This window comes from Pristiophorus japonicus, chromosome 15, assembly GCF_044704955.1.
Source record: "Pristiophorus japonicus isolate sPriJap1 chromosome 15, sPriJap1.hap1, whole genome shotgun sequence".
Taxonomy (NCBI): Eukaryota; Metazoa; Chordata; class Chondrichthyes; family Pristiophoridae; genus Pristiophorus; species Pristiophorus japonicus.
Window position 1 is genome coordinate 141973921 of NC_091991.1, and position 26073 is coordinate 141999993.

The 26073-nt window shown below is 45.8% G+C and overlaps 1 protein-coding gene across 7 annotated transcripts in view; it reads left to right on the top strand.

Annotated features, from left to right (window-relative positions):
• Positions 1-26073, top strand: part of LOC139281095 (tektin-3-like) — a 153166-nt gene that overhangs the window by 78287 nt on the left and 48806 nt on the right. For 2 of the 7 annotated variants that reach the window (XM_070901032.1, XM_070901035.1), the window contains exons 2-4: positions 2729-3411; positions 16348-16431; positions 18826-18896. In XM_070901032.1, coding sequence (XP_070757133.1) covers positions 2743-3411; positions 16348-16431; positions 18826-18896 — 824 coding nt within the window. In that variant the 5' untranslated portion in view covers positions 2729-2742. Of the gene's footprint in view, positions 1-2091; positions 2278-2339; positions 2398-2728; positions 3412-16347; positions 16432-18825; positions 18897-26073 lie in introns of those variants that run through there. The other 5 variants (XM_070901030.1, XM_070901031.1, XM_070901029.1 and 2 more) reach the window with 5 other exon arrangements.

The following is a 26073-nucleotide window of genomic DNA, read 5'->3' on the forward strand; positions in this document are numbered from 1 at the left end:
CTGAGCTCAAAGGCTGCCCTGGTTGGTCAAACTAATCCCATCCTCCACAACCTTTCTTACATGCCAATTATGAAACTCTTTTGAGTTCACCTGTGAAAACATAAAAACAATAAACGGTGCCACCCGACCTGGGTGACACTCCAGACATTTTCAAGGCCCTTTTTTTCCCCCCTTTTTTTTTTGTGTTTTTCTTTTTTTTTTTTTGGTTTTTTTTTGGGCACTAAAATCACAATTTTCCCCAGTGCCCCCTATAAAAGGGAAGGGGGACACTAAAAGCACCGGCAATTAAAACAAATTAAACTTTAAAACGTAAAATCAAATTAAAATTTGGTTGCCGGGCGTGATGATGCACTCCAGTCCCTCCGGTGCCCACCTCTCGCGGAAGGCCGCGAGCGATGCCAATTATGAATTGACCCTTTATGTCTCACACCTGTACTGATGTGATTGGCGTGTTTCTGAAATGTCAGTTCCATCAGTCTCTTTGGAGTGTTGTCCCCGATTGTTTGGATATTTGAAAGGTGATTGGGAAAAAGAGAAGGGGCATGGCTAATAATCAGGAACAATAACAAGCAGTAATTTGTATTTTTTTTTACTTAAATCAAATGCCCCCTTTTGACAAGAGCACTAGAACCCACAAATTAACAATTTTAAACTTTAGACATAGCCTTTTTAAACATAGCCTTAAATCAAATTAAAATTTGTTTGGTGGGGGTGATGATGCACTCCAGACCCTCTGGGGCGCCCACCTCTCGTGGAAGGCCGCAAGCGTACTGGTGGACACCGCGTACTCCATCTCCAGGGACACCCTGGCTCGAACGTAACCATGGAAGAGAGGCAGGCAGTTGGGCTGAATGACCCTCTTGACCGCCCACTGCCTGGACCAGTTAATGGTCACCTTGGCCATGTAATTTGTATTCTTAGCTCCACTGGCACTAAAGGTTGGCATAATGTTACAAATTTTATTTTAGTCTGACAAAGTGACCAGTAAACTAAGTACTGCAATGAAATAATTGTAATTGTGGGTTTCTTTTTATCTTAAGTTGACATTTGATGAGAGGTTAATGGGTGATAGATGATTCTGAACAATCACCTTGGAAATTAGGTGAATTAGAAGATCTGTGTAGACACATAGCCAGTTCAAATATGTATCGAAGCACACAGAACCGCTCTATCCACAACTCAGATACTGACCACCACTTGTGTAATGTGTTATTACACTGCACCATCACATGCATATTGTAACACATTTATTTTTATGGTTCGTATCCTATTGTCATGTCTAATAAGAACGTGCATTCAACCTTTATTGCCTTCAGTCCTCCCAGGGTAAATAGAGGCGACTGAGTAGATTACCTCAATAGTGGCTCTCTTCCTTATAAGCGAATAGAGCAGTTTCACATTACAAGGGAGTCTGGGATAGGGTCACCTCTTTAATTGAACTCTGAATTGCACTGTGAGAGCAGCAGACACTCACAAAAGCAGGCTGAGGAAGAGAGGGATGACAGGCAGATTGAGCTGGGGTGGAAGCAAGAGACAAATACAGAAGCATGGCAGGCTGAAAAAGTGGTTGCTTTTTTTGTGTGTGTTTTCCCCAGCTTATAGTGTGGGAGTGGGTCAAAATTAAATAAAATACAAGAGTCTTGGGAGAGAAGTGAGCATTGCTTCAGGATCTGATACGTGCCTGTTGAACTAATAGCACCCCTTTTTAAAAAAAACACAAGCTTGAAGATTTAAGATGGGGGTTTCAATGTGTGGCTGAGTGCAACGGATGACGTGCACTTACCCCCACCTTGCATCAATCATCTGATTAGAATCAAGTCATCTCTCATAGGCTGCAAGCACCACAGCAGGCGTCAACATGGAGGAGCAAGATGGACCCCTGACTCAAGTAGGCAATATTGGAAAGGCTGCTTTTAGCTTGCTGGGAGCTCGGTGGCTTGGCATTGCTCCTCCTCCACCACCCACCACCTCTTCCCCCTCCCAACCTTTGCGCCAGCAGCTGACTCCGTTGCTAAGGTCCGGGATGTGGCGGCGTCCCTGGCAACCGCCTGATCCCGTGATCCAGAGCACATCTTGCGCGGAGCAGACAGATGCACGCTGCAGCGCACCGGCACAGGCAGCAGCCCAGCTCTGGGATGGAACCGGGATTGTGTAACCAAAAAAAGATGCAGCAACGCTCCCGTTTACTTCTACGCGTGAGCTCATGGGGTTATAATGAGCCCGTTAACTCGGAAGTGGTTGGCTATGAGGCATCGACGCCCCCGTTATGTTTGTAATGTAATAATAATTTAAATTAAAAAAAACACCTGCGTTAGGTACAGTTCACTTCAGGCGTCCGATAGGACCAGACCCTAGCGCCGTTTTAAATGATGGATCTCGGTTAATTGCAAGAATGATGTCAGTAATGTGTGTGCGTTTAGAGAGCTTCATGTTGAGCTGCTTTTTAATAGCCGGCGTTATGATGTTACGTATGTCATAATGCGTCGTAAGAAAGTTTTATGATAACCATATTATGTCATTACTATAATTAGATTTGGTCAAGACCTGTGGCACTAACCTTTAGTTGGGTTGGCCAGATAGTGCATAGCGTTTTGTAGTTTGACGTTGATAGTATTTTCTCTCTTTTTAAAAAAAAATCCAGGCTTAGTTGCCTGAGTTTGTCTTTGATCTGCAGAAACAGCTATTTTGTCACAGTCCCCAATCTAATAGTATACCATTTATTTTATAGGAACTGTAGCCACCATGTATGGCAGATGTTGTACAGCAGATGTGGAAACGAGGTGCAGTAGTGTCAACTTGCCATGGAGACCGGGCACGTATTACAAGGTTGCAGGCGTCAACACCACCCTTGGACCTTATAGTAGGAATTTATGTGGGAGGCAGTACCCTGTGATGACATCGTACCCGCCAATGACCTCGTGCTCCACAGTGAGTGCGGGTCCCATCATTAACTGCCCCGTGCCTTCGTACCCCGTGATGCATTCATGTCCAGCAATCACTCCACGACCAGTAAACTGCCCCGTGGTGAATCCGTGCTCCGTGATCGATCCATGCCCTTCGATGGATCCGTGCTCCCCAGCAACTTCGAATCGTATAGCCCTGTTCAACAGATACACCCCCGGTGAATGGGTAGAGGCAGCCCACAACAACTACAAGCAATCCAATTGTTCCAGGCACAATGCCGAGAAGCTCAGGGAGGACACCTCGAGACTTATCCAGGACAAGGCTCAGCTGACCAGGAAAATACAGAGTGACACCAGCGTCAACATCGGAGAGAGGGTGGAGGACATCAGCTTCTGGAAATCCGAGCTCGATCATGAGCTTGACCAAATGATCATGGAGACTCATGCTCTCAGTCAAGTTAAGAGACGAGTGGAGAAAGCACTGGAAGAGACAGATGCACACCTACAGGTCAGAGAGAGAGGACCAGATTGTTTCTTGATAAGTGTGCAGCAAATGTATTATTGCATACCAATAGCATGCAGCACACAACCACTGATACCCATTTTTGGCAGAGGACTGATCCCAAGACTAGATTTTCAAAATAAAATACAATTAATTTTGTAGGACAGTTTTAAGCCTGGTTTTGCACCAGCATATATTAACTTTAAAAAAAATGTAGCTTGGGGTTATTACAAGGTCTAATTTCCAGCTTTACACTTTGATTTGAACTGCTTGAGTTTTGTTTTCCAGTTGAAGATGCACTCTGAACCCTATTGAATTATCACTGACTCATGGTTTCCCAGCTGCTCATTATTCTGTAAATAACATGATTATTTTACTTATTGAATAATGAACTAAAATATGAACAATCGGAGGGTTTTTTGATATGCACATTTTTATATGCCTTTAGTGGGGAAGAATAGGTTTCACCTTTTTTCATATACATATTTATGAAGTTATGTATGTTCATAAACTTTAAGCATAGACTTCATTATTGTTTGAATGAAGGATCATGACCTATCAAACTTAAAGGTATAGCAAATGGAATAATACCACAGGAATATCCAATGCACACTGTCCCTTTTTAAGTTTCTCTTGCGTAGGATACACATGACTTTTCCCTCGGTCACGAAAAAGGATGTTATTCAGCTGTCAAGTTAATTTGATTATTTATCAGAGTGAACACTGTACAGACAATGAATAACATTTTATTTATTTGAAAAAAAGATAAACTAAAAAATCTGGAGCATGAAGTGGGGCAAGTGGAGCATATTTTAGTGGGAGAGCATTTGGGAAACAGTAATCAAAATATCACTTGGAACAGTTACAGAAAGGAACAAGGAACAATCAAAAGATAGGGAAGAGAGCTAATTTCAGTGAAGTTGAAAAGAGATCTGGCCCAGGTAGATTGGAAACAAAAAGATTGGCAGGTAAAATAATAAATGGGTAATGGGAGGCCTTCAAGGAGAAAAGTGTTTGGGTACAGACTAAACACATTCCTATCGGGGGGAGAGGGGAGAGGAAGAAGGCAATCAAAGCTAGAGCTCCTTGGATGACTAGAGAAATTGAGATTAAAAGGAGGCTTATGATAACTGTTGGGATCATAATACAGTAGAGAATCCAGCAGAATTCAGAAAGTTCAGAGACTAAAAAAAGGAAATAAGAGGGACAATGACAAAGTATGAGAAAAGATTAGTGGGTAATATAAAATGAAACAAAGTATTTTATAAACATATAAGGAGTAATAAATAGTTATATGGAAAGATGGGGTTGATGAGGGAGCAAAAAGGAAATCTTGTGAAGGCAGAGGGCATGGCTGAAGTACTAAATGAGTACTTTTCATCTGTCTTCACAGAAGAGACTGCTGCCAATGTCACAGTAAAGGAGGAGAGGGTAGAGAAATTGGATAGTATAAAAACAGGAGGTACTTAAATGGTTGGCAGCGCTCAAAGTAGAAAAGCCATCCCGTCCAGATGGGATGCATCCGAGGTTGCTGAAGGAAGTAAAGATGGAAATAGCGGAGGTTCTGGCCACAATCTTTCAATCCGCATTGGATATGGAAGAGGTGGCAGAGGACTGAAGGGTTGCAAATGTTACACCCCTGTGCTAAAAAGGGAAGAGGAATTACCACGGTAACTGCAGGCTAGTCAGTCTAATGCCGGCGGTGGGGCAACTTCTAGAGAACATTATCTGGGACAAAATCAATTCAAATAGTTAATAAATGACAGCCAACATGGATTTGTTAAAGGTAAATTGTATCTGACAAATGTGATTGAGTTCTTTGATGAAATAACGGAGAGGGTTGATGAATGTAGTGCAGTTGATCTTGTGTATATGGACTTTTAAAAGGCATTTGATAAAGTGTCAAATAATAGATTTGTTAACAAAATCGAAGCCCATGGGGTAAAAGCTGGTGGCAGCATGAATACAAAATTGTTTTCTGTCTCTCAGTCAGAGAGTAGTGGTGAATGGTGGGGGGGAGTCGGAGATCGCAGGGGGAGTCGCAAATTGTGGGGCTGGGGGTCGGCTGATCACTGGCTGTTGAAAGAGGTTTGCTTGTTGGGCTTGGAGGAAACATTCCAGCTCCTCCTGGCACACAGGCAGTGCTGTAAATGCCCTTGCCTCATGGATCCGGCCTTTCCCCCTTTTACCTGCTGGAAAACCCGCCACATGGGTTAAAAATAAAAATCTTGTTAAAATGGAGATACGCAGGCTCCTTTTAAAGTGGGCTGGTTGGGGTTAGGTTTAAGATTGAAAAAATTTTTTTTAAACCTCCCACCCACCCCCAACCCACCCGTCCTTGGGGGTTTAAATTACCCCATAGAGCAAAAGCAAGGAAATTATACTAAACTTTTATAAATCACTGGTTAGGCCTCAACTGGAGTATTGGCCGGAACTTTGGGGTGTGGGGGAGCCGTGTAGCAGATCGCCATCATGAATTTTTTATCACTTTGAATTAGATCAAAGATTGGCAGCAGTTACGTTCTGAAATTTTTGAAATCGATGTTGAGTCCAGAAGACTGTAAAGTGCTTAAACGAAAGATGAGGTGCTGTTCCTCGAGCTTACGTTGAGCTTTGTTGGAACAGTGTAGGAGACCGAGAGTGGAGTGGAGTGGAGTATTAAAGTGACAGGCGATCGGAAGCTCGGTCGCACTTGCAGACTGAATGGAGGTGCTCCACAAAGCGGTCACCCAATCTACGCTTGGTCTCCGCAATGTAGAGGAGACCATATCGTGAGCGGCGATTACAGTATACTAACTTGAAAGAAGTACAAGTAAATCGCTGTTTCACCTGGAAGGAGTATTTGGGGCCCTGGACAGTGGGAAGGGAGGAGGTAAAAGGGCAGGTGTTGCATCTCCTGTGCTTGCACGGAAAGGTGCCGTGGGAAGGGGGGAGGGTGGGTGACTGCGGAATGGACCAGGGTGTCGCGGAGGGAGCATCCTTTCGGAATGCTGGGAGGGGAGGGGAGGGGAAGATATGATTTGTGGTGGGATCACGCTGGTGGTGGCGGAAATAGCGGAGGATGATCCGTTGAACATGGTGACTGTTGGGGTGAAAGGTGAGGACAAGGGGAACCTTGTCATGGTTCTGAGAGGGAGGGGAAGGGATAAGAGCAGAGGTGTGAGAAATAGAACAGACACGGTCGAAGGCCATATTAACCACGGCGGAGGGGAATCCTCTCGAGGAAAAAGGAAGATATGTCAGGCACTAGTGAGGTGAGTACAATGCCACTTTCAGCTACATCCTAATGTTTATGTTACCCCACCCCATCACTCTGCCTTCGCAAGCCTACTCCTGCACATCACTCCTCACACCAACCTACCTTACAGGTGCACCCATCCCTCACTGTGTGCACCTATTCACATCCCATCTGACTCACCACCACTGACACTCACCCTCAGCCTAATGCAATCATATCAAGTAACACCACATTTGGCAATGTCACGCCACTTCCTCATGCCACTCCCTTATACTCATTCCATCTCAAAGTTCTCTTCTTTCCCTCCATGCAGGAGAAGTGAGCGCAGAACCAACCGAGACAAAGAACTGGAGGTGGCCCTCCAAATACACGACTTTGATGCCAGCAGAGGAGGAGGTGCTGCAGTTAAGTGGAGTGGTAGAGCAGCTGGCGGTGGGAGACGGAGAGAGGGGGACCTCCCAGTAACCTGGCGACAGAATTAAATATCTCACATGGCATACGGCAGTCACTCATGGTGACTGATGTCAGCAGCCAGTGAAAAATGTTATAATGGTAACGTTACACATTCTTATCAAAAGAGTTCTAATTCATGTCTTTACTCTCCCACAGGGCCATCAAGTGCCCCCCACTGTCCAGTCGGAAGAGGAAGATGACTCTTGAGAGGATGCAGACCCATGCGCACCCAGCACCAGCGCAGATACGTGCACGTCATGGGTCCTGCGAGTAGTGTTGTCATCTGGTGACACAAACATCACAAGTGAGCAAGAGCAGATGGTGGAGACAGTGACGGCAGTGGAGACTCTTCACCGCAGGGCACAGGGCGCTCCAAGCTCTGCTCAGCTGGATGCAGATGTTGAACCTCGAGGACCATTGACAAAGAGGTTGATCTTGGAGGAGTAGCAACAAATGATCAAGGCTCTGGCAGCCTTTCCACCCACAATGTGCATGATTGTATAGAGAATGGAGGAGTCCATCTCCAACATGAGCAGCACCATATCATAGGCAATGGTGACGATGTGCTCTTCCATGGAAAGGATGGCCACCTGTATGGAGCAGTTAATGTGCCAGTCAAAGGAGAGCATGCTTGCTGTGAGCAATAGCTTGCAGATTCTTACTTAACTCGTTTCCAGAAGAGATACCAATGTAGACTTGGGCGTTCATCGCTCCACTGATGTGCGACAAAGTGCGCTCCAGCTCCTTGCTAGCAGGGAAGTGCAGATGGCCCATGAGAGGGATGATGATGAGGGGGCACATGGAAGTGGGGGCTCCTCTCAAAAAATGCTTCCGACCCCCCCTCCCACCCCCGTTGCCTCCCCCTCAGTCAGAGCTCCACATGCTGCCTCGGATCCTGATGATCGAGTCTAACCCTGCACGCACAGGTGCAGGAGGAGCAGTCCTTGGTGGGGCCCTCACAGGCTCCAAAACCCAGAGGACGTCCGCCAAAAGTAAGCAGTCACAGCAGGAAAGTGAGCAGCCTGCCTTTACCTCTGCTGAAGCCACAGGGGGTAGCACCTCGTAGAAGCACTCGGAAAAGAAAAATAACACTATCGTAGATGCACAAGCGTATGGCACTGAAGATGTCAAAATGTTAGTGTTAAGTTTTAGTTCTATTTATGACTCTCAACTTTATTTCTTTGCACCACTTTCCCACCGTGTCCATTTTTGCCTGCTACCTGGGGAAGTGGCCTTGTCACTTGGAGTGAATGGTGAGACATTACTTAACTTCGAGTAATGGATGTGTGTGACAGGAATAGTTTGGTTATTTTAGGACTGCTTTGTTTGGGGGTGGGGGAATGTTGGTTTAGCATCTGGGAGCCAGATGGGTGCACTAGTGCAACTTAACTAAATGCTGCCATTATGAGACCATCCCGGGCCTCCCAGGCAGCAATGTTTGCCGCTGGTGCCATCTCCACCTCTGGTTCCTCCTCGTGTTCCACCTAGTCCGCCTCCTACTGCAAAGAGGCTGTGTGCTCTGCGCCTTGCTCCTCCTGCAGCTCCAATCCTCGCTGCTGCGCTATGTTGTGCAGCGCGTAGCATATGGCGATCATTCTGGGGACCCTGGTGCATACTGAAGGGCTCCTCCAAATCTGTCAAGGTACAATGTCCGCATGCCTATTGCTGGCTCTATGACACATCTGGTCATCTTGTGGCTTTCATTATCGTGCTCCTCGGCCTCATTGCTTGACCTCCTCAAGGGTGTCATGGGCCACATCTTCAGTGGGCAGCCCTTGTCTCCAAGCAGGCAGCTGGTAAATGTTCGGAGGTGCGAAGAGCTGAGGGAGGATGGACTGGCGCAGGACGAAAGAGTCATCACAGCTGGAATCTGGTGCACACACGCGCACACACACACACACTTTTTGTAATTGCAGATGAGCTGCACAAAGAGGGAATGGAAGCCCTTCCGGTTCACAAACACTCCTGGGTGATCTGGGGGTACTTTGATGGCCACGTGTGCAGTCGATGACGCCCTGCACCCGTGGGAAGCCAGCCAGAGCCACAAAGCCTAGTGCCCGCTCAGTAACACTGGCTTCATCAGTGGCAAAGTTGATATAATTGGCTGACTTGTGAAATATGGCATCGGTCATCTGTGGGCAGCCGACTATGAAATCCTGCAAATGTCTGCTGCCGATCCCGGGAAGGAGCCTGAGGTGAAGAAGTGCGGTCAGTGGTTATCTTAATAGCCACTGGTAAGGCGTGTCCTTTTGGCAGCAGGTCTTCTTCCAGCAAGCTACAAATGTCTGCCACGACCTGGCGTGATAGCCTGAGCCTGCTGAAGCTCTGCTGTTCAGTCATGTCCAGGAAGCTCATCCTCTGCCTGTATACCCTGTAGCCCCTCCTGTGGAGTATCAGATCGGTGAGGAGAAGGCTGGTGCTGTGGCTCACCTTGGTCTGAATCTGAGGTCCAAGGTGAGAAAGCATAAGTGACTGATCTGATAGATGCGAGGTAAAGTGGAGATCAGAAGCACAATCCTCCAATGTAGTGAGTGACTTCTGAGGTTGCAGAAATCACCTGCAAACTCTTGAAAGCAAAATCTCTGCACAAAATGATGTCGGCAAGAGCCTTTCCTTAAGGCAAGAAAGCAGGTTTGAGCTGTGTGTACTTATGTGATTTTTCCAGCTGTCACTTAATGAAATAACACAATGGCAACTGACCTCTTATCTTGCCTTCAAAGGTGAGCTTCAGGAATCCCATTAGAAGCTGTATCCCGCCTTTTAAGGGTTCCTCAACAAGATGGTATGTACTTCAATGAGGTCGCCCGCCTCTCCCGAGCAGGTCCCTAGCCTGCTGAGAAACGCGCCCCAGTTAAAGGCGAAAGTCGGCAGGATGAAGACTGGTTGCCAACCCACTCGCAAACCCGCACTCTCTGCAGTGTGGAAATTCCAGCGATTGTGTCCAATTCTGGGCGCTACACATTAGGATGGATGTCAAAGCTTTGAAGAGGGTACAGAGGAGATTTACTAGAATTTTAAGAGATATTCAGTTATTCTGGTAAAGAGCCGATGGACTGAATGGCCTCCTTCTATGCTGCAGGATTCTATGAAAAATGTTTTGTAGTCCAGAAAAAAATTATACCCAAAGTTTCTAAAATTCCAACAATTGAACATTGGAACAAAGATTGTACATAATTAAAAAAACTTTGCAAGCATTACCCCAAAATCTTCTAGTTAAAGGTGAGATGATCATCTATTTTCAGTAGATTAGAACTTTCCCTCTTTTTTATTTTTGGGTTAAAAATATAAACAACATAGAAAAAAAGACTCGGCCCCACGACTTTAAACCAAGGTTGAGGGAAGAGGAGGGTGATCCACAGCACCAGAAAGGTTGAATTGATTCTTCACATCAATCTTTATTAGCCAGATTTTAGACTCAATTTTACCCGAGGAGTATTTAACATCAGTAAAGCATATGTGATTAAGAAACTCAAAGAAAGAAATATCTGCAATATATCTCAATGAGCTGGGATATGTCATGGAATCCCCTCGGAAATGAGGGAGGAGATGGTTGAGACTCTGGTAAATAATTTTATGAGCTCTCTATACTAAACCTGTATACTGGGGTTCAACATTTCTTTCTATCTATATATTGCCTGAATGTAGACCCCCTACTTGCTTTCGGAATGGCCCATGCTAACAATGTGGTACTATCCATCACATGATTCAGATTGAGTCCTAGAACCATATGAAAGAAGATGCCCATGAAAGTTTGACGCTCAGACTCTGCTGGTGATGAGTGCACTGGCTAACTGACACTACTAGAGCTTGCACTCCCCTCTTCCAATTTTGTTTAGTTGCAGTTGAATATTCTGGCAAACAAACTCAAAGTTTGTAACACCACGCCACACATAACCACCCCAGCCTGAGACAATTGGACCCTTTTGGAATTCCCGCCCTCAGTGCAATACAATTGTGCAGCCACCCTTCTCGTAGCCTGACCCAACTCTGCAACCTCTCCTCTTCTGAACTGACCCAGATTTTGGGAACCGCCCCACCCCTACCTCTTACTTTCTCATGCTCTGACTCTGCAACCATGCTTCTACACCCTGGCCAACTCCTGGAGGCAGCCCAATAATCACTCCAGCAAAATCAAAAATATACCAGTATTCAAAAAAAGAGTAAGAGATAAACCTGGAATCATAGTCCAGATGTTGTAACGTCACTAGTCAGAACAAATTCTGGAAGTCGAGGATGCACAAGAGGTTAGAATCGGAGGAACTGGAGGAGGTTAGAGATAGGGAGGGGCGAGGCCATAGTGTGATTTGAACACGACGATGAAAATTTTAAAGTCACGGCATTCGCGAGTCAATGTAGGTCAGTGAGCACAGGGGAGTTGGGTGAAATGGATTTAGTGTGAGTTAGGATATGGGTAGCAGAGTTTTGGATGAGTTCAAGTTTATGGAAGAAGGGAGGCCGGCCAGGAGAGCATTGGAATAGTTAAGTGTGGAGGTAACAAAAGCACGAACGAGGGAGAATGGGATGAGGCATGGATGGAGATGGGCAAAAATAAGGGAGATAAATAGCATTCCGAGAAAGATGGGCTAAAGCATCTGTAAGGTAGATAAATGTAAGACCTGCATGAGCACACCAGCGGCAGGTCGGGGCCATAAAAGGAGCGGAGGTGCGACGGCCTCGAGAGCAGTGTGGAGGCATACTACTCCAGGGAGCAGCGCAAGCTGGTGCAGGAGGGCGACGGCAGTGAAGAGTGACGTCATCAAGGTTCAGGTCGGTGAGCAGATACAGCAGGAGCGGCGAGAGACTGGAGGGATGTGATCGGAGCCCAGGGAAGGCGTGAGTTCGGGGCCAGGGGCAACACGGGCCAGCCCACACTGATATGTATGCGCAGTAGGTCCGTGCAGCAGAGCTGGTCTCCAGTCGTCTTGGGTAATCCTTGCCACTGGACCAAGATCTAGCTCTGTCAAGCCCGTGTGGTGGCTGGTGTGCAACGGCCACCACACGTTTTTAAAAAAAAAAAATCCACGCACAGGCATCTTCCGCCTTCGAGGATGTAGTTCGGGTCCTTCATTTGAAGCATCTGTGAACTCATCATTTTTTGGCGTTCAAGCAAGTCATCCTCGTTTCGAGGGACCGCCTATGACTGAAATGTAAGAATATAATTCATGTTGGAATGTGGAACATTTAATGTGAACCAGGTGATGGAGTCCATTGACAAAAGTGGAAAAGTACAATTTGATTGTGATAATTTACTGAAAATGTCAGATCATTGTGCAGCTGTTATCAAGCTAATCAAATACTGGAATGGATCTTGTGTATAAATTGAAACAAGTAATTGTAGTGTATATATTGCTGATTAGGCCACATTTGCAATATTGTATACATTTTTAGGTACCCAATATTGAAGAGGATTGAAAGAAAAAAGAAATGATGATTCTGGGAGGCAGGATTCTAATTTGAGGAAAAAAAGCTGAATTTGGCATTGGAGAAAAGAATAATGAAGGGAAACATGTCTCGGTCCCTTAAAATGCTGAGGCGGGATAATGTAGATGTAAATGGCCTATTTGAACTAGACTGTGAGCATGCAGTTGGAGGACACCGAGTCAAAGTGAACAAACCTAAAATAAATCTAACTTTCTGCCCAAAGTGATGCATATGTTGAACATGCTCCTAAAAAAAGAATGAAAGACTTGCATTTATATAGCGTCTTTCACGGCCACTGGACATCCCATTTTTTGACGTGTAGTCACTGTTGTAATGTAGGAAACGAGGCAGCCAATTTGCGCACAGCAAGCTCCTACAAACAGCAATGTGATAATGACCAGATAATCTGTTTCAGTGATGTTGATTGAGGTATAAATGTTGGCCAGGACTGGGGATAACTCCGTGCTCTTCTTTGAAATAGTGTCATGGGATATTTTACGTCCACCTGAGAGAGCAGACAGAGATTTGGTTTAACGTCTCATCCGAAAGACAGCACCTCTGACAGTCCAGCACTCTTTCAGCACTGCACTGGAGTGTCAATCTAGATTTTTTGTTTTGGTCAAGTCTCTGGAGTGGGATTATGAATCCACAACTTTCTGACTCGGAGGCGAGGGTGCTACCACCTGAGCTGCGACTGACCAGTTCTGGTAGTTGATGCTGTATTGATTAACACTTTCAACAAAACAAAAAAGTGGGTAGATATCTGGTAGCAAATGAGATTGAAGGTTTTGGATATAAGTATAGACTGATATGATCAAATATTCCATGGGACACTGGTTCCTGTGCTTCTGGGCCAAGGGAGGGCAGTAGGCTAGGGTTGAATAATGATGTGAGGATGGATGATTAGTCATTTGGTATATCTGACTATTTTATTTATATATATAAATATATATATATATATATTATATAATGAAAACTATTAGTATCTCTATATAGAAAGCATTTTTGTTTGTAATATTGAATAGGAGGGGTGTGCTGGTGTCTGAGCAAGCTGTTTTTATGTCTTATCCGTATGCTAAACAACAGAGGTTAGCCCAGAGGAAAAATACTTTTTTGCAATGAATATTTTGGTTAAAACTTCCAAAAACAAATAGAAAATAGATAAACACAGAAAATATAACAATGCCTACTCCAACAACATGCAAAGGACAAAACTAGCCATTGAGCTCGGCCAAGTTTATTAAGTAGTCATGAATATACTAATTAACTCAAAGACTGCAGTTCCAGGAAAATGAGTTTTCTCATGCTAACTGCTTTTTGAAACAAATCAACTCCTACTGATTCTGAAACACACAAAATTAACAGTAATAAAGCTATTTTTATTGCAGAGTAGCTTTATTTCTGTAATATTTGCATTAAACTAAATAAGCATTTTATGTATTCTTTCTGTTCTCTTTGTCTTCACTTTTGCAATTCTCTCCATTTTTACCTTTTTTAGGGCTAGAATCTGCATAGCGCCCTGTTTGGGGCGATAACTTTTGAATAATCACTAAAGTATCGGTCGGCGAAAATGATTTGCTGCTCCCGGGAACTACAGCTTTACCGCTCCCAAGAGGGAAGTGGAGCGCTAAATCAAGCGCGATCACTTCCCTTGGAGCTAATGCGTGTGAGAGGGGCGGTAGTGGCAGAGCGCTGAACAATGTTCAGTGTAGTGTTGCAGGCTTTAGAGGCTCCTTCTCTCACTTAAAGAGTAGAGTCAATGATGGGTTCAATCACTCCATGCTCTTTCTCCTGGGGCCACGCGATCTGTGCTATGTGCATAACAGCCTCATGCACTCAGAGTGGAGGGCTGAGGAATTGCGCAGTAATCAGCGATCAAAGGCAATCGGAAGCCACCAAACTGGTGCAAGTAATAGTTTGCCCTACCTGACCACCGCTGCCTTTAAATATCGCTCCCCAAGTGGCCAGCCGAGGTGACGACGCCTCCTGCAGCTGCCTTTGTTGACGCCCGCCGACGCTGCAGGGGGCGGGACCAAATATCATATATCTGGGGCGGAAATGGGGTGCTGCACACCTGATGAGGATATGATCTTCGGGGCGCAAGAGAGCGAGGCGGTAAGTCAGCACCAGCACAAAACCGGCAGGTAAGTTCGCGGGCTTCGGTGAATTTGCCGCACCCGGTCGGTAACCCCTTAGCGCCCCGTGACTGCCACCCGCAGACGCTAACGGGAGGTGCAAAGTAGCCAAATTTCTCCCCCTTTTACATTTTTATAGTTTTTGTAGTCTTACTAAGTTCAATTTGTTCTAACCTTTTTTCTCTAAAAAGGCAAAATTCTAAGCCTGCTCCCATGGTCCTGGAATATGTCGAAAGAAAGGCAGGTGGATTCCAGGAGTGCAGACCACCCCATTGGCTGTGTTGGGGATTCCCATTCCAGGTTACCGCCCATACCTCCTCCGCACGCCCAGTGGCTCTGGTGCAGCCACCCTCCATTACCAACACCTGCTGTCTGAGAGAAAATGGGACCGATGGTTAAAGTCTAAAGTTATTAAACTCAATGTTAAGGCTGGAAGGCGGTAAAGAGCCTAGTAGAAAGATGAGATGCAAGGAACGCTTGAGTTATTGCTTGGAATCTTTAAAATCCATCTGAGCAGACAGATAGGGTCTTGATTTGTCATTTAATCTGAAAGAGGCCACCTGCAATAGTGCAGCGTTCCACATTTACTTAAACTTTGAGTTGGTGTGGACGTTTGATGGCCACCTGTGTTTGTTGTTCGATGTGACTTTCCGATCCGCCTTGATAACTAACTAATAATACTATGTGGTTACCATGGACTAATCAGAAAATAATTTGGAATCCTTCATTTTTATATGTAGAGACAACCATACAGACATTTTACTGATTATGTAAAGAAAGACTTGCATTTATATTGCGCCTTTCATGACCCCAGGACATCCCAAAGTACTTTATAGCCAATAAAGTATTTTTGAATTGTAGTCACTGTTGCAATGTAGGAAACGCGGCAGCCAATTTGCGCACAGCAAGCTCCCACAAACAGCAATGAGATAATGACCAGATAATCTGTTTTAGTAATGTTGTTTAAGAGGTAACTATTGGCCAGGATACTGGGGGAGAACTTCCCTTCTCTCTTTTGAAATAACGCTATGGAATCTTTTACATCACCTAAGAGGGCAGTTTAACATCTCAATCGAAGGATGTCACCTCTGACAGTACAGCACTCCCTCAGTACTGCACTGGAGTGTCAGCCTAGATTTTGTGCTGACGTCTCTGAAGTAGGGCTTAAATGCACAACCTTCTGTGCTACCACTGAGCCACGGCTAAGACCTAGATTACTAGATCTTCTGTGGTGCTGATGAAAACCTCCTAAAAATATGTGGAATGCATAAATAAATGAAACATGGTTAAATAAATTTAAAAAATACATTTGTGTCCCTCGTGGACTAAAGTTACAAATTCAGAATACTGTTTCTAAACTAGCAGTGATGCATAAACCAATGTAAAGACACTGGATTTACCCTGAGTCCCAGTTATCATAGATTTTCAAGAAAGAACGAACTTGTATTTATATATAGTGCAGTTCTCAGATCACTTCCAAATGGCCGCATAAAAGTGATGTTAGCAGTGAAACTACAGACATCATGTTTACCATCTCCATTCTACGAGAATAGCTGTCTTAAAGTCTCTACTGATCTCTTACAATATTGTCCATTGTTTCAACAAGTTTAAAATAAGCCCATAAATAAAATGTTCCAGATGCTTAACATGAATAACACCATTTTTTTTGAGTAATTACTTTTTTGCTTATTTCAGATGGTTCAAGAATGTTTATACCATCGTGAAAAGAGGATAGGCATCGATTTAGTCCACGATGAAGTGGAGACACAGTTACTTGAGGTGAGTTACACACACAGGTACCACTGGGCACAATAACAATCTCGAGTTGGGACAGACTGTAGTGTCAATCTACAGTTGCTGTAGTATCCAACTTTCACTATTGGCCAGAAAACCTCCATGGAACCATAGGCTTAAATCAGCAGCACCACCTCCTGCAGAGCCTGTTGCTGCAAGTCTTTGTGGATAACTCAGTGATTGATTTCGAACCCTATATTCCACTGCCATTTTCTGCATCAGCTTGTAGGCCCGAGAGTTTGTAAAACTTAACATAAGAAATAGGAGCAGGAGTCGGCCATTCGGCCCCTCGAGCCTGCTCCGCCATTCAATAAGATCATGGCTGATCTGATCTTGGCCTCGACTCCACTTCTCTGCCCGCTCCCCATAACCTTTGACTCCCTTCAGGGGGTTCCTGATCCCAAACTGCATCTTGTGGCAGTGCCTGCTTGAAACCTGAAGGTAGCGACTGCTCCGGGTCCATTCAAAAATCCCATTTCAGCCGCAGAAATCAGGAGTAAACTCAACGAGAAGTGAAGAAAACCTACAGTGCTAAAGTACGCAAAGTGTTTAATCACATGAAAGTATTTTGGGAAATTAACATCTTTACGCTCTCTAAATTATAGCCTTCCTACAGGTGTAATGTGTCAGAGAACTATGTAGCAGGAGATAATAATGAATGGTTACCAGTGACGTATGGTACGGTAACACAATCGAGAGAGTTGAGTGATGTCACAAATTAATCGGAGATCATCAGAGCCCTGGAATTAATGCCTTTAACTCCTCATTAACTATCCTATTATTCCAGCTTGCATTTCAATTATGTAAAATGCCTGAGCAGTCATCTGAACCCATTAGCAAGTGTAAGCATTTTGTAGCTCAGTCGCATTCATTGATCAGTGTGAATTTGGCTTTGGAGAGACTCAAATTAACTGAGGTGATCTGAAAGTCCTACTGAGTTCCGGCTTTAAAGCCAGGTCCATGCTAAGGGCTCTAACATCCATGCAATGATGGTGTAAGGAGTCTGACTGTTTACTGGGCAATAGTTGTGGAAGCTCCCATGTGCTATCATGCTGAAGATGTGCATTAAACTGGTGATTTCCTCCCCCCATAAATTTATTTTCCATTTACCATCCACAGCGTTGCTATTAAGAAGAAAGCACATCATGTTGGAAGGCTCATATGTTCCGCCTAATGCCCATATACAGCAGGCATTGCAGCAGAGTCAGCATACTTTAGTCTACATAGTGCAGTTTGAAGATACCCCTGTACTGAAATCTGTGTAAAATAGCTATTGTTTTCAACAACAATTTGCATTTATATAGTACCTTCAACGTAGTAAAACGTCCCAAAGCGCTTCACAGGAGTGTTATAAAACAAAATTTGACACCAAGCCACATAACGAGCTAGGTGCGTGTTTAAAATATGGATGGCAGAGTTTTGGACGAGCTCAGGTTTACAGTACTTCCTCAGCATTGGACTCTGATGTTATAGGTGGGAATTCTTGATCTTGCAAAACTAGTATGTAAATTTCTACGGGCAGCAAAGTTCCGGAGAAGTAGCAGCAGTAAGGGTTCAGGGACGACGTCAAAGGACGGAACTGGGAGCATGCTGATTTTCATCAGCAAGCTCAGATGGTCAGAACGCTGATTGCCTACATCAAGTGCGGACACTTGGCATGTATGGGAACTCAAATGTGTGACAAATCAGGAATGACAACCTAGGTTCTATTTTATGGCACAGTACCTGGTTACACTTGTCATGATATGTTAATTTGGAAAGAGGCAATCCTCCAGGAAAGATCACAGTTCATTTCCTAGAGTTTTTGAATTAAAATCTCACACCTTTTGATGACGCTTGTGGGAGTGGAGAAGATCGGGCAGTTCGCGAAATGGACTGCCGATTCGTCATGGCCAATTATGCGCTACCGCCAAGACCAGAAGAGGCGGCTAGGGATCTTAAAGGGGCAGATGCACCCATGAGGGTCTCAGCGAAGAGTGATGCCTTCAGCGGGTAAGTGGAGAGCCCAACTTGGAGAACTGAGGCTCCTTCCACTGGGGAATCTCGGGGACTTTATTGCTGTTCCTTACCACCATCTTCCATATGGCAGCCGTGGGAGCATGCTGATTTTCATCCGCAAGCTCAGATGGTCAGAACGCTGATTGCCTACATCAAGCGTGGACACTTGGCATGTAAGGGAGGTGGGACAGTTGGGAGGGAAATTCACTGAATACACGGGGTCCAATGACACTGCCATCATTTGCATGTGAAAGCTGGAGAAGGAGCGGCATTGCGCTGGGAGTACAAAAGAAGGCGGGCCCCTATTATTCTGTAATCACACAACAAGTAGACTATTTTACTGGAAAATATTCCAAGCCTTGTGTTTTTATCTCTTCAAAGGAAATGAGAATAATCAAATGTATTCAAGAAAGATTGAAAAGGGCCATAGAGAGAGCTGCTGCACAACTTGCGTAAGTATAGTTATTTTTCTATCCTGCAACTGAATAGAAATTCACTGGATACAATAAATGTTGAGGGTATATGTTCCAACTCCTTGCACACTGGGTATGCATTGGGAAAACGTGGACATACAAGTGTACCCAGTCTTTGCAAGGATTCAGAAAATGTACTTACTGATATCCAATTCGAAGATTAATTTTAATGCACCCATATACAACAAAACAAAGGCAATTCACCACATTGGCCCTCAAATATACAATGGCAGATTACATACAATTTCTGATCTCGGCCATACCTTTAGAGGGAGGAGTCAGAGTGGCCAGATGTTTGCCTCCACTGTGTTCCCTGGTCATTGGTTATCTCACGCATTTCCTACAGTTGGATCACAAATGACAACGGCAGACACTTTTGAATATGTCACCTGCTGCCTCTCTCAGCCAGGGAATGATGCATGCTTGAGTTTTCTGCTGTTGGCTGCCCGTTGCAGCATTAGTCTGGGCAGGGGGAGGAGGTGGTTGGGGGGAGAGGCTGTCGGTAGGAGAAAACAGGAGAGACAGTTCTGACCCACTGGGACACTGCCCACATAGTGGCATGGTTTGTAAAGTACTGCAGTACAGCGGGACCTGGGGGTACTTGTGCAAAGGGGATGGCGTATAAAAACAGGGAAGTCTTGCTACAGCTATATAAGGTATTGGTGAGGCCAGACCTGGAATAATGCGTGCAATTTTGGTTTCCATATTTACGAAAGAATATACTTGCTTTGGAGGCAATTCAGAGAAGGTTCACTAGGTTAATTCTGGGGATGAGGGGGTTGACTTATGAGGAAAGGTTGAGTAGGTTGGGACTCTACTCATTGGAATTCAGAAGAATGAGAGGTGATCTTATCGAAATGTATAAGATTATGAGGGGGCTTGACAAGGTGGATGCAGAGAGGATGTTTCCACTGATGGGGGAGACTAGAACTAGAGGGCATGATCTTAGAGAAGAAATTTCTCCCCATCTCTGTTTTAAATGGGCAGCCCTTATTCTGAGGGTTGTAAATCTCTGGAATTCGCTGTCTTGGAAAACTGTGGAAGCTGGGATATTGAATAAATTTAAGACAGAAATAGACAGTTTCTTAAACAATAAGGGGATAAGGGATTATGGGGAGCGGGCGGGGAAGTGGAGCTGAGTCCATGATCAGATCAGCCATGATCTTATTGAATGGCGGAGCAGGCTCAAGGGGCCGTATGGCCTACTCCTGCTCCTATGTTCTTATGTTCTTATGTGGGTGGGGCTGAACAATGATCATAGAATCATGGAACGATACAGCACCGAAGGAGGCCAGTCAGCGCATCGCGTTTGTGCCAGCGATGTTGGAAGCCTCCGTCTCAAAAGTAGGCCGCCTTTACCTTTCCAAACACTTTCAGAATGTTATCTCCCCCATTGTGACACTCATTTAGTTTTCCTCTACTGCTGCAAGTAATGTCTAAAAGGCTCAGAATTTGTATTACAACCCCCCAAAGGGTATTGTGCCTAATACACTCAAACTCCTGGGTCAGTTCTGTTGCACAATTCTTCACTGTTCCATTTGCAGAGTTGGGCAAGAGAGGGGAGTGCAGTGATGGTGGGAGCGGAAAAGTGTTTGAAGTGAAAGAAAAACTTGCATTTATATATTGCCTTTCACCTCATGTGTCAGCTGCGGCTCAGTGGTCGCACACTCGCCTCTAAGTCAGAAGGTTGTAGGTTCAAGTCCCACTAAAAATGTAACTGCATTATAACAGTGACTACACTTCAAAACAAGTACTGCATTGGCTGTAAAGAGCTTTGAGACGTCCGATGGTCGTGAAAGGCGCAAGTCTTTCTTTCAGGATGTCCTAAAGAACTTTACAGCCAATGCAGTACAGGTACTTCTTTTGCAGTGTAGTCACTGTTGTAATGCAGTGAAATTTTAAAGGGATGGGGACAAGAAAAAGGGAGAGTCACATAGTGAAGGAGAAGCTTAAATGACCCATTAGCGGCCTTGGCCAAGGCTGAAGGGGACAATGGATGGAGATTAAGAAGTCACAAGCCCAAAACAAAGGGAAAGAAAACTCCACGTGTGCCGGTTTGAGGCCACAGCTGAGTAGTCCTGTCACTGGTAGTTGCCTGTCTTGTGCATGTTAACAGCAGCTGTCCTTGCAGCAAATAGCTCGGCTGTGCACTTGGTGCTCTACCCACTCCGAACCTGTGACTGTACTTCTCCGTTACCAGGTAGGTGTGACAATGCCTCAGATATGCCATCCTGGCAGACGGGCAAACGGGCATGGCTGATTGTTGATCACCCTGGAGTGCTCCCCTTCATCCAGCTCAATGTATAGCATGTGTCTAAGGTGTTTCTGAGGAACCATCTAGCACAATGGTTAGTCAGGCCTATACGCATATCTGTGCCATTAGGCCTGCTGTCGCATCCTACTTTGAAAGTTAGGGTCTCCTCGTGCACTAATCATCTGCCAAATGGGGGTTTGGTCGCCTCTGACTCCAGTTGCGGGTGTGCAGGTACTGGCAGGTGGATTCGGAGCACCTCTTGAGCAACCCGACTTGTCTGTCATTCCTTCAGTGTGTCCTCCTCTACTTCCCCACCACCTCTGAGGGGGAATCCCACTGTCAAACCAAATCCATCGATACTAGCAATGGTGCTGCGAACAAAGAAACATTTTAAACAATTGGTAAGAGAAACAATAAACATAAAGGCCTAGAAATTCCGCCACGCACACGCTGAACGGCCTCCTAAACCTCCAATATGGCAGGGAGGAAGTGCTGCGTTCAGGAAAACGAGGTCGACTGGCACCTAGCCAGCAGTACATAATGAATCTGCTGCCTGTTGCAACCAATAATGTGAGTGTTTTAAAATATACTTACCTGAGTGTGGAATGGGGAGGAGCACTCCTGCCCCTCCTGATACCACATTAAAACTGCGGGGGCTGCTGACTGTCACCGTGCCGGACCCCCCCCCCCCAAATTGCTACCACTTTACCCAATCCCGACCTATACCATCCACCCCCCCCCCCCCCCACACCTCTCACCGATCCCAGTCTCTATCCGACCCAATCCCGGCCTCTTTTTCCCCCCCCACCACCACCACCCCTGTGCACCGCTGCTGACATCACAGCGGCCCGATCTTCGACGACTCTTCGCCGGCGAGCTGCCTGGGGACGCCTATTAGTTGTCCACAGCTCGCATATTCAATGATAGTGAGGCCCAAGGCCCAATATCACCTGCTCCTTAAGCCTTTCGATTCCAGTGCGAGAATCATTTTAGGATCGTTCGGATTTCCAGGTCAAAAGACCAGAACGGTGTTCCTTCAACCATAGCCTTGCGCACCAGAGGTGCATATTGTTATATATGTAAACTTGTATATACCCTGTACAGCCACCAGAGGGCTAATCCCCTGGAGTCCCAAAGGATTGCATAATTCTTTGGGAGCACAGGTATTTAAGGAGGCCTCACAGGTTGGAGCTGGAGACCTGCAATAAAAGACTAAGGTCACACTTTACTTTGAGCTCACAGTATCCAGTCAGACTCTTTCTTTCTTGCACAACAACTGGCGACGAGATACAGACAACGAACCCAATGATGCAGAGAACAGTGGGCATCCTGGAGAAATTCTTGGAGGGAGATGATTGGGAAACCTTTGTGGAGCGACTCGACCAATACTTGGTGGCTAACAAGCTGGAAGGAGAAGTGAATGCTGCCAAACAAAGGGCGATTCTCCTCACCGTCTGTGGGGCACCAACGTATGGCCTCATGAAAAATCTGCTCGCTCCGGCAAAACCCACGATGATTTGTGCACACTGGTGCAGGAGCATTTGAACCCGAAGGAAAGCGTTCTGATGGCGAGGTACCGGTTCTACATCTACAATCCCGTTTGGGATTCGATCAGCTGCGGCGATATTCCAAAGAAACATGGAAAGCTTACTGAAGTCGGTCCTGCGCACGGTGGTCTTCCAGGACGACATCTTGGTTACAGGTCGGGCATCTGCAGAACCTGGAAGAGGTTCTTAGTCGATTCAACCGCGTGGTGCTCAGGTTAAAACGCTTGAAGTGCGTTTTCTTGGCGCCTGAAGTGGAGTTCCTGGGGAGAAGAATGGTGGCGGATGGCATCAGGCCCACCGGTTTGAAAACACAGGCAATCGAGAACGCACCGAAGCCACAGAACATGATGGAGCTGCGATCGTTTCTAGGACTCCTGAACTATTTTGGTAACTTCTTACCGGGTCTCAGCACACTGTTAGAACCACTGCACGCCTTACTGTGTAAAGGAGACAAATGGGTATGGGGCAAAAGCCAAGAAAATGCCTTTGTAAAAGCTAGAAAATTGTTATGCTCAAACAAATTGCTTGTTTTGTGTGATCCATGTAAGCGTTTGGTCCTAGCATGTGATGCGTCGTTGTATGGTGTTGGGTGTGTATTGCAACAAGCTAATGATTTTGGGAAATTGCATACGATTTCTTCTGCATCTAGGAGTCTCTAAGGCTGAGAGAGCCTACAGCATGAATGAAAAAGAAGCGTTAGCGTGTGTCTATGGGGTAAAGAAAATGCATTAATATCTTTTGGGCTAAAATTTGAATTGGAAACTGACAAGCCACTTATTTTCCGAGAGTAAGGGGATAAATACTAATGCATCGGCCTGCATCCAGAGATGGGCGCTCAGGTTGTCCGCATACAACTATGCCATCCGCCACAGGCCAGGCACAGAAAACTGTGCCGGTACTCTCAGTAGGCTGCCATTGCCCACCACGGGGGTTTAGTCATGGTTATGGAAGCATTTGAGAGTGAGCAATCACTCATCACAGCCCGACAGATTAGAACCTGTTCGAACCAGGACCTCTTACTGTCCCTAGTTTAAAAACTGTGTGCTTCACGGGAGATGGTCCAGTGGCCCAGTGTCCCAGTGAAAATGCAGGAAGAGATAAAGCCGTTCCAGAGGCACAAAGATGAAATGTCTATACAGGCAGACTGCCTTCTGTGGGGAAATTGGGTAGTGGTTCCCAAGAAGGGTAGAGACACCTTCATCAGTGACCTCCATAGTACCCACCCAAGCATCGTAATGATGAAAGCGATAGCCAGATCCCACGTGTGGTGGCCCGGTATCGATGCGGACTTAGAGTCCTGCATGCACAGATGTAACACATGCTCGCAGTTAAGTAATGCACCCAGGGAAGTGCCACTAAGTTTATGATCTTGGCCCTCCAAACTGTGGTCTAGAGTTCATGTCGACTATGCAGGCCTGTTCTTGGGTAAAATGTTCCTTGTGGTTGTAGATGTGTACTCCAAATGGATTGAATGTGAGATAATGTTGGCGAGCACGTTCGTTACTGAAAGCCTGTGGGCCATGTTCGCCACACACGGACTACCCAATGTCCTTGTGAGCGACAGCGGGCCATGTATTACCAGTGCTGAGTTCAAAGAATTCATGACATGTCACATCTGCCCCGTTCAAACCAGCATCCAATGGTCAGGCAGAGAGAGCAGTGCAAAGCAGGGCTTGGAGAGTAACTGAAGGCTCACTGCAGACTCGCCTATCCCGACTCCTGCTTAGTTCCCGCATGAGACCCCACTTGCTCACTGGGATTCCACCTGCTGAACTGCTCATGAAAAGGGCACTTAAGACAAGGCTCTCGTTAGTTCACCCTGATCTACATGAACAGGTAGAGAGTCACGCGAAATTGAAATCAATGATCCTGTATTTGTATTGAATTATGGACAAGGTCCCAAGTGGTTTCCCGGCACTGTTGTGGCCAAAGAGGGGAGCAGGGTGTTTCAGGTCAAACTTTCAAATATTCATTCACCGGAAACACTTGGACCAAATCAAACTCATTCACAGACTATTCTGAACAACTCACTTTGGACCCTACCTTCTTTGACCCCCCAGCATACACAACAGTGGCAACTGACTCTGCGGTTGGCCACAAAACAGAACCCATCATCCGCAGCAGCCTAGCAGGACTCCCCACCCTAGGCAGCCCAGCAAGGGCCCAACCGACAATTCACCAATACCAGCATTTGCAATGAGACGATTAACCAGGGCAAGGAGGGCCCCAGATCGACTCACCTTGTAAATAAGTTACACTGTTGACTTGGGGAGTGGGGTGGGGGCGGGCGGTGGGGGTGGTGGTGGTGGGGGTGGTGGTGGGGGGAGTGTTATATATGTAAACCTCTGTTCAGCCAGCAGAGGGCTCATCCCCTGGAGTCCCAAGGGATCCCATAATCCCATAACAGGTACTTAAGGCTTCACAGGTTGGAGAGGCACTCTGGAGACCTGCAATAAAAGACTACGGTCACACTTTACTTTGATCTCATAGTATCCAGTCAGACTCTTTCTTCATACACAACACATATGTGCAAAATGGCGCAGGGACCTGCTTCTATGGGTCTCCACACCTTTGGGATTCTCTACATGAAAGTGCTGTGAATGTTGAGTCATTGAATATACAAGGCTGAGATAAATAGATTTTTTGGACTGGATATGGGGATCGGGTGGGAAAGTGGAGTTGAGAGCAAAGATCAGTCATGAATGGCGGAGCACGCTTGAGTGGCCATATGGCCTATTCCTGCTCCTTTCTGGTACGGTAGCATAGTGGCATTGTTACTGGACTAGTGATCCAGAGGCCTGGACTAATATTCCGGAGACGTGAGTTCGAATCCCACCACGGCAGCTGGGCGAAGCTAGTAATCAGTAATGGTGACCATGAAACTACCGGATTATCGGGGGAAAACCCAACTGGTTCACTACAGACCTTTAGTGGAAGGAAATCTACCATCCCTACATGGTCTGGCCTACATGAGACTTCAGACCCACAGCATATGATTGCTGCCCTCTGAAACGACCTCGCAAGTCGCTCAGCTGTACCAAACCGCTGCAACAAAGTCAACAATGTGGGAGTACCTTCACCACATGGACTGCAGCGGTTCAAGAAGGCGGCCCACCACCATCTACTCGAGCGCAATTTGGGATGGGCAATAAATGCCGGCCTTGCCAGCAATGCCCACATCCCATAAAAGAATGAAATTGTTTTTTCAAAATTGTTGTATCTTTATGTTCAGCTCCCTGTACTCTAGTACATGGGAGGGGTCGTTCACAAAGGAAAATTGTGCTCAGTACTTCATAGCAATGCCTCACACTAATAAATCACCAAGTCCAAGAAGGGAAGGGCTTAGCTTCCAATA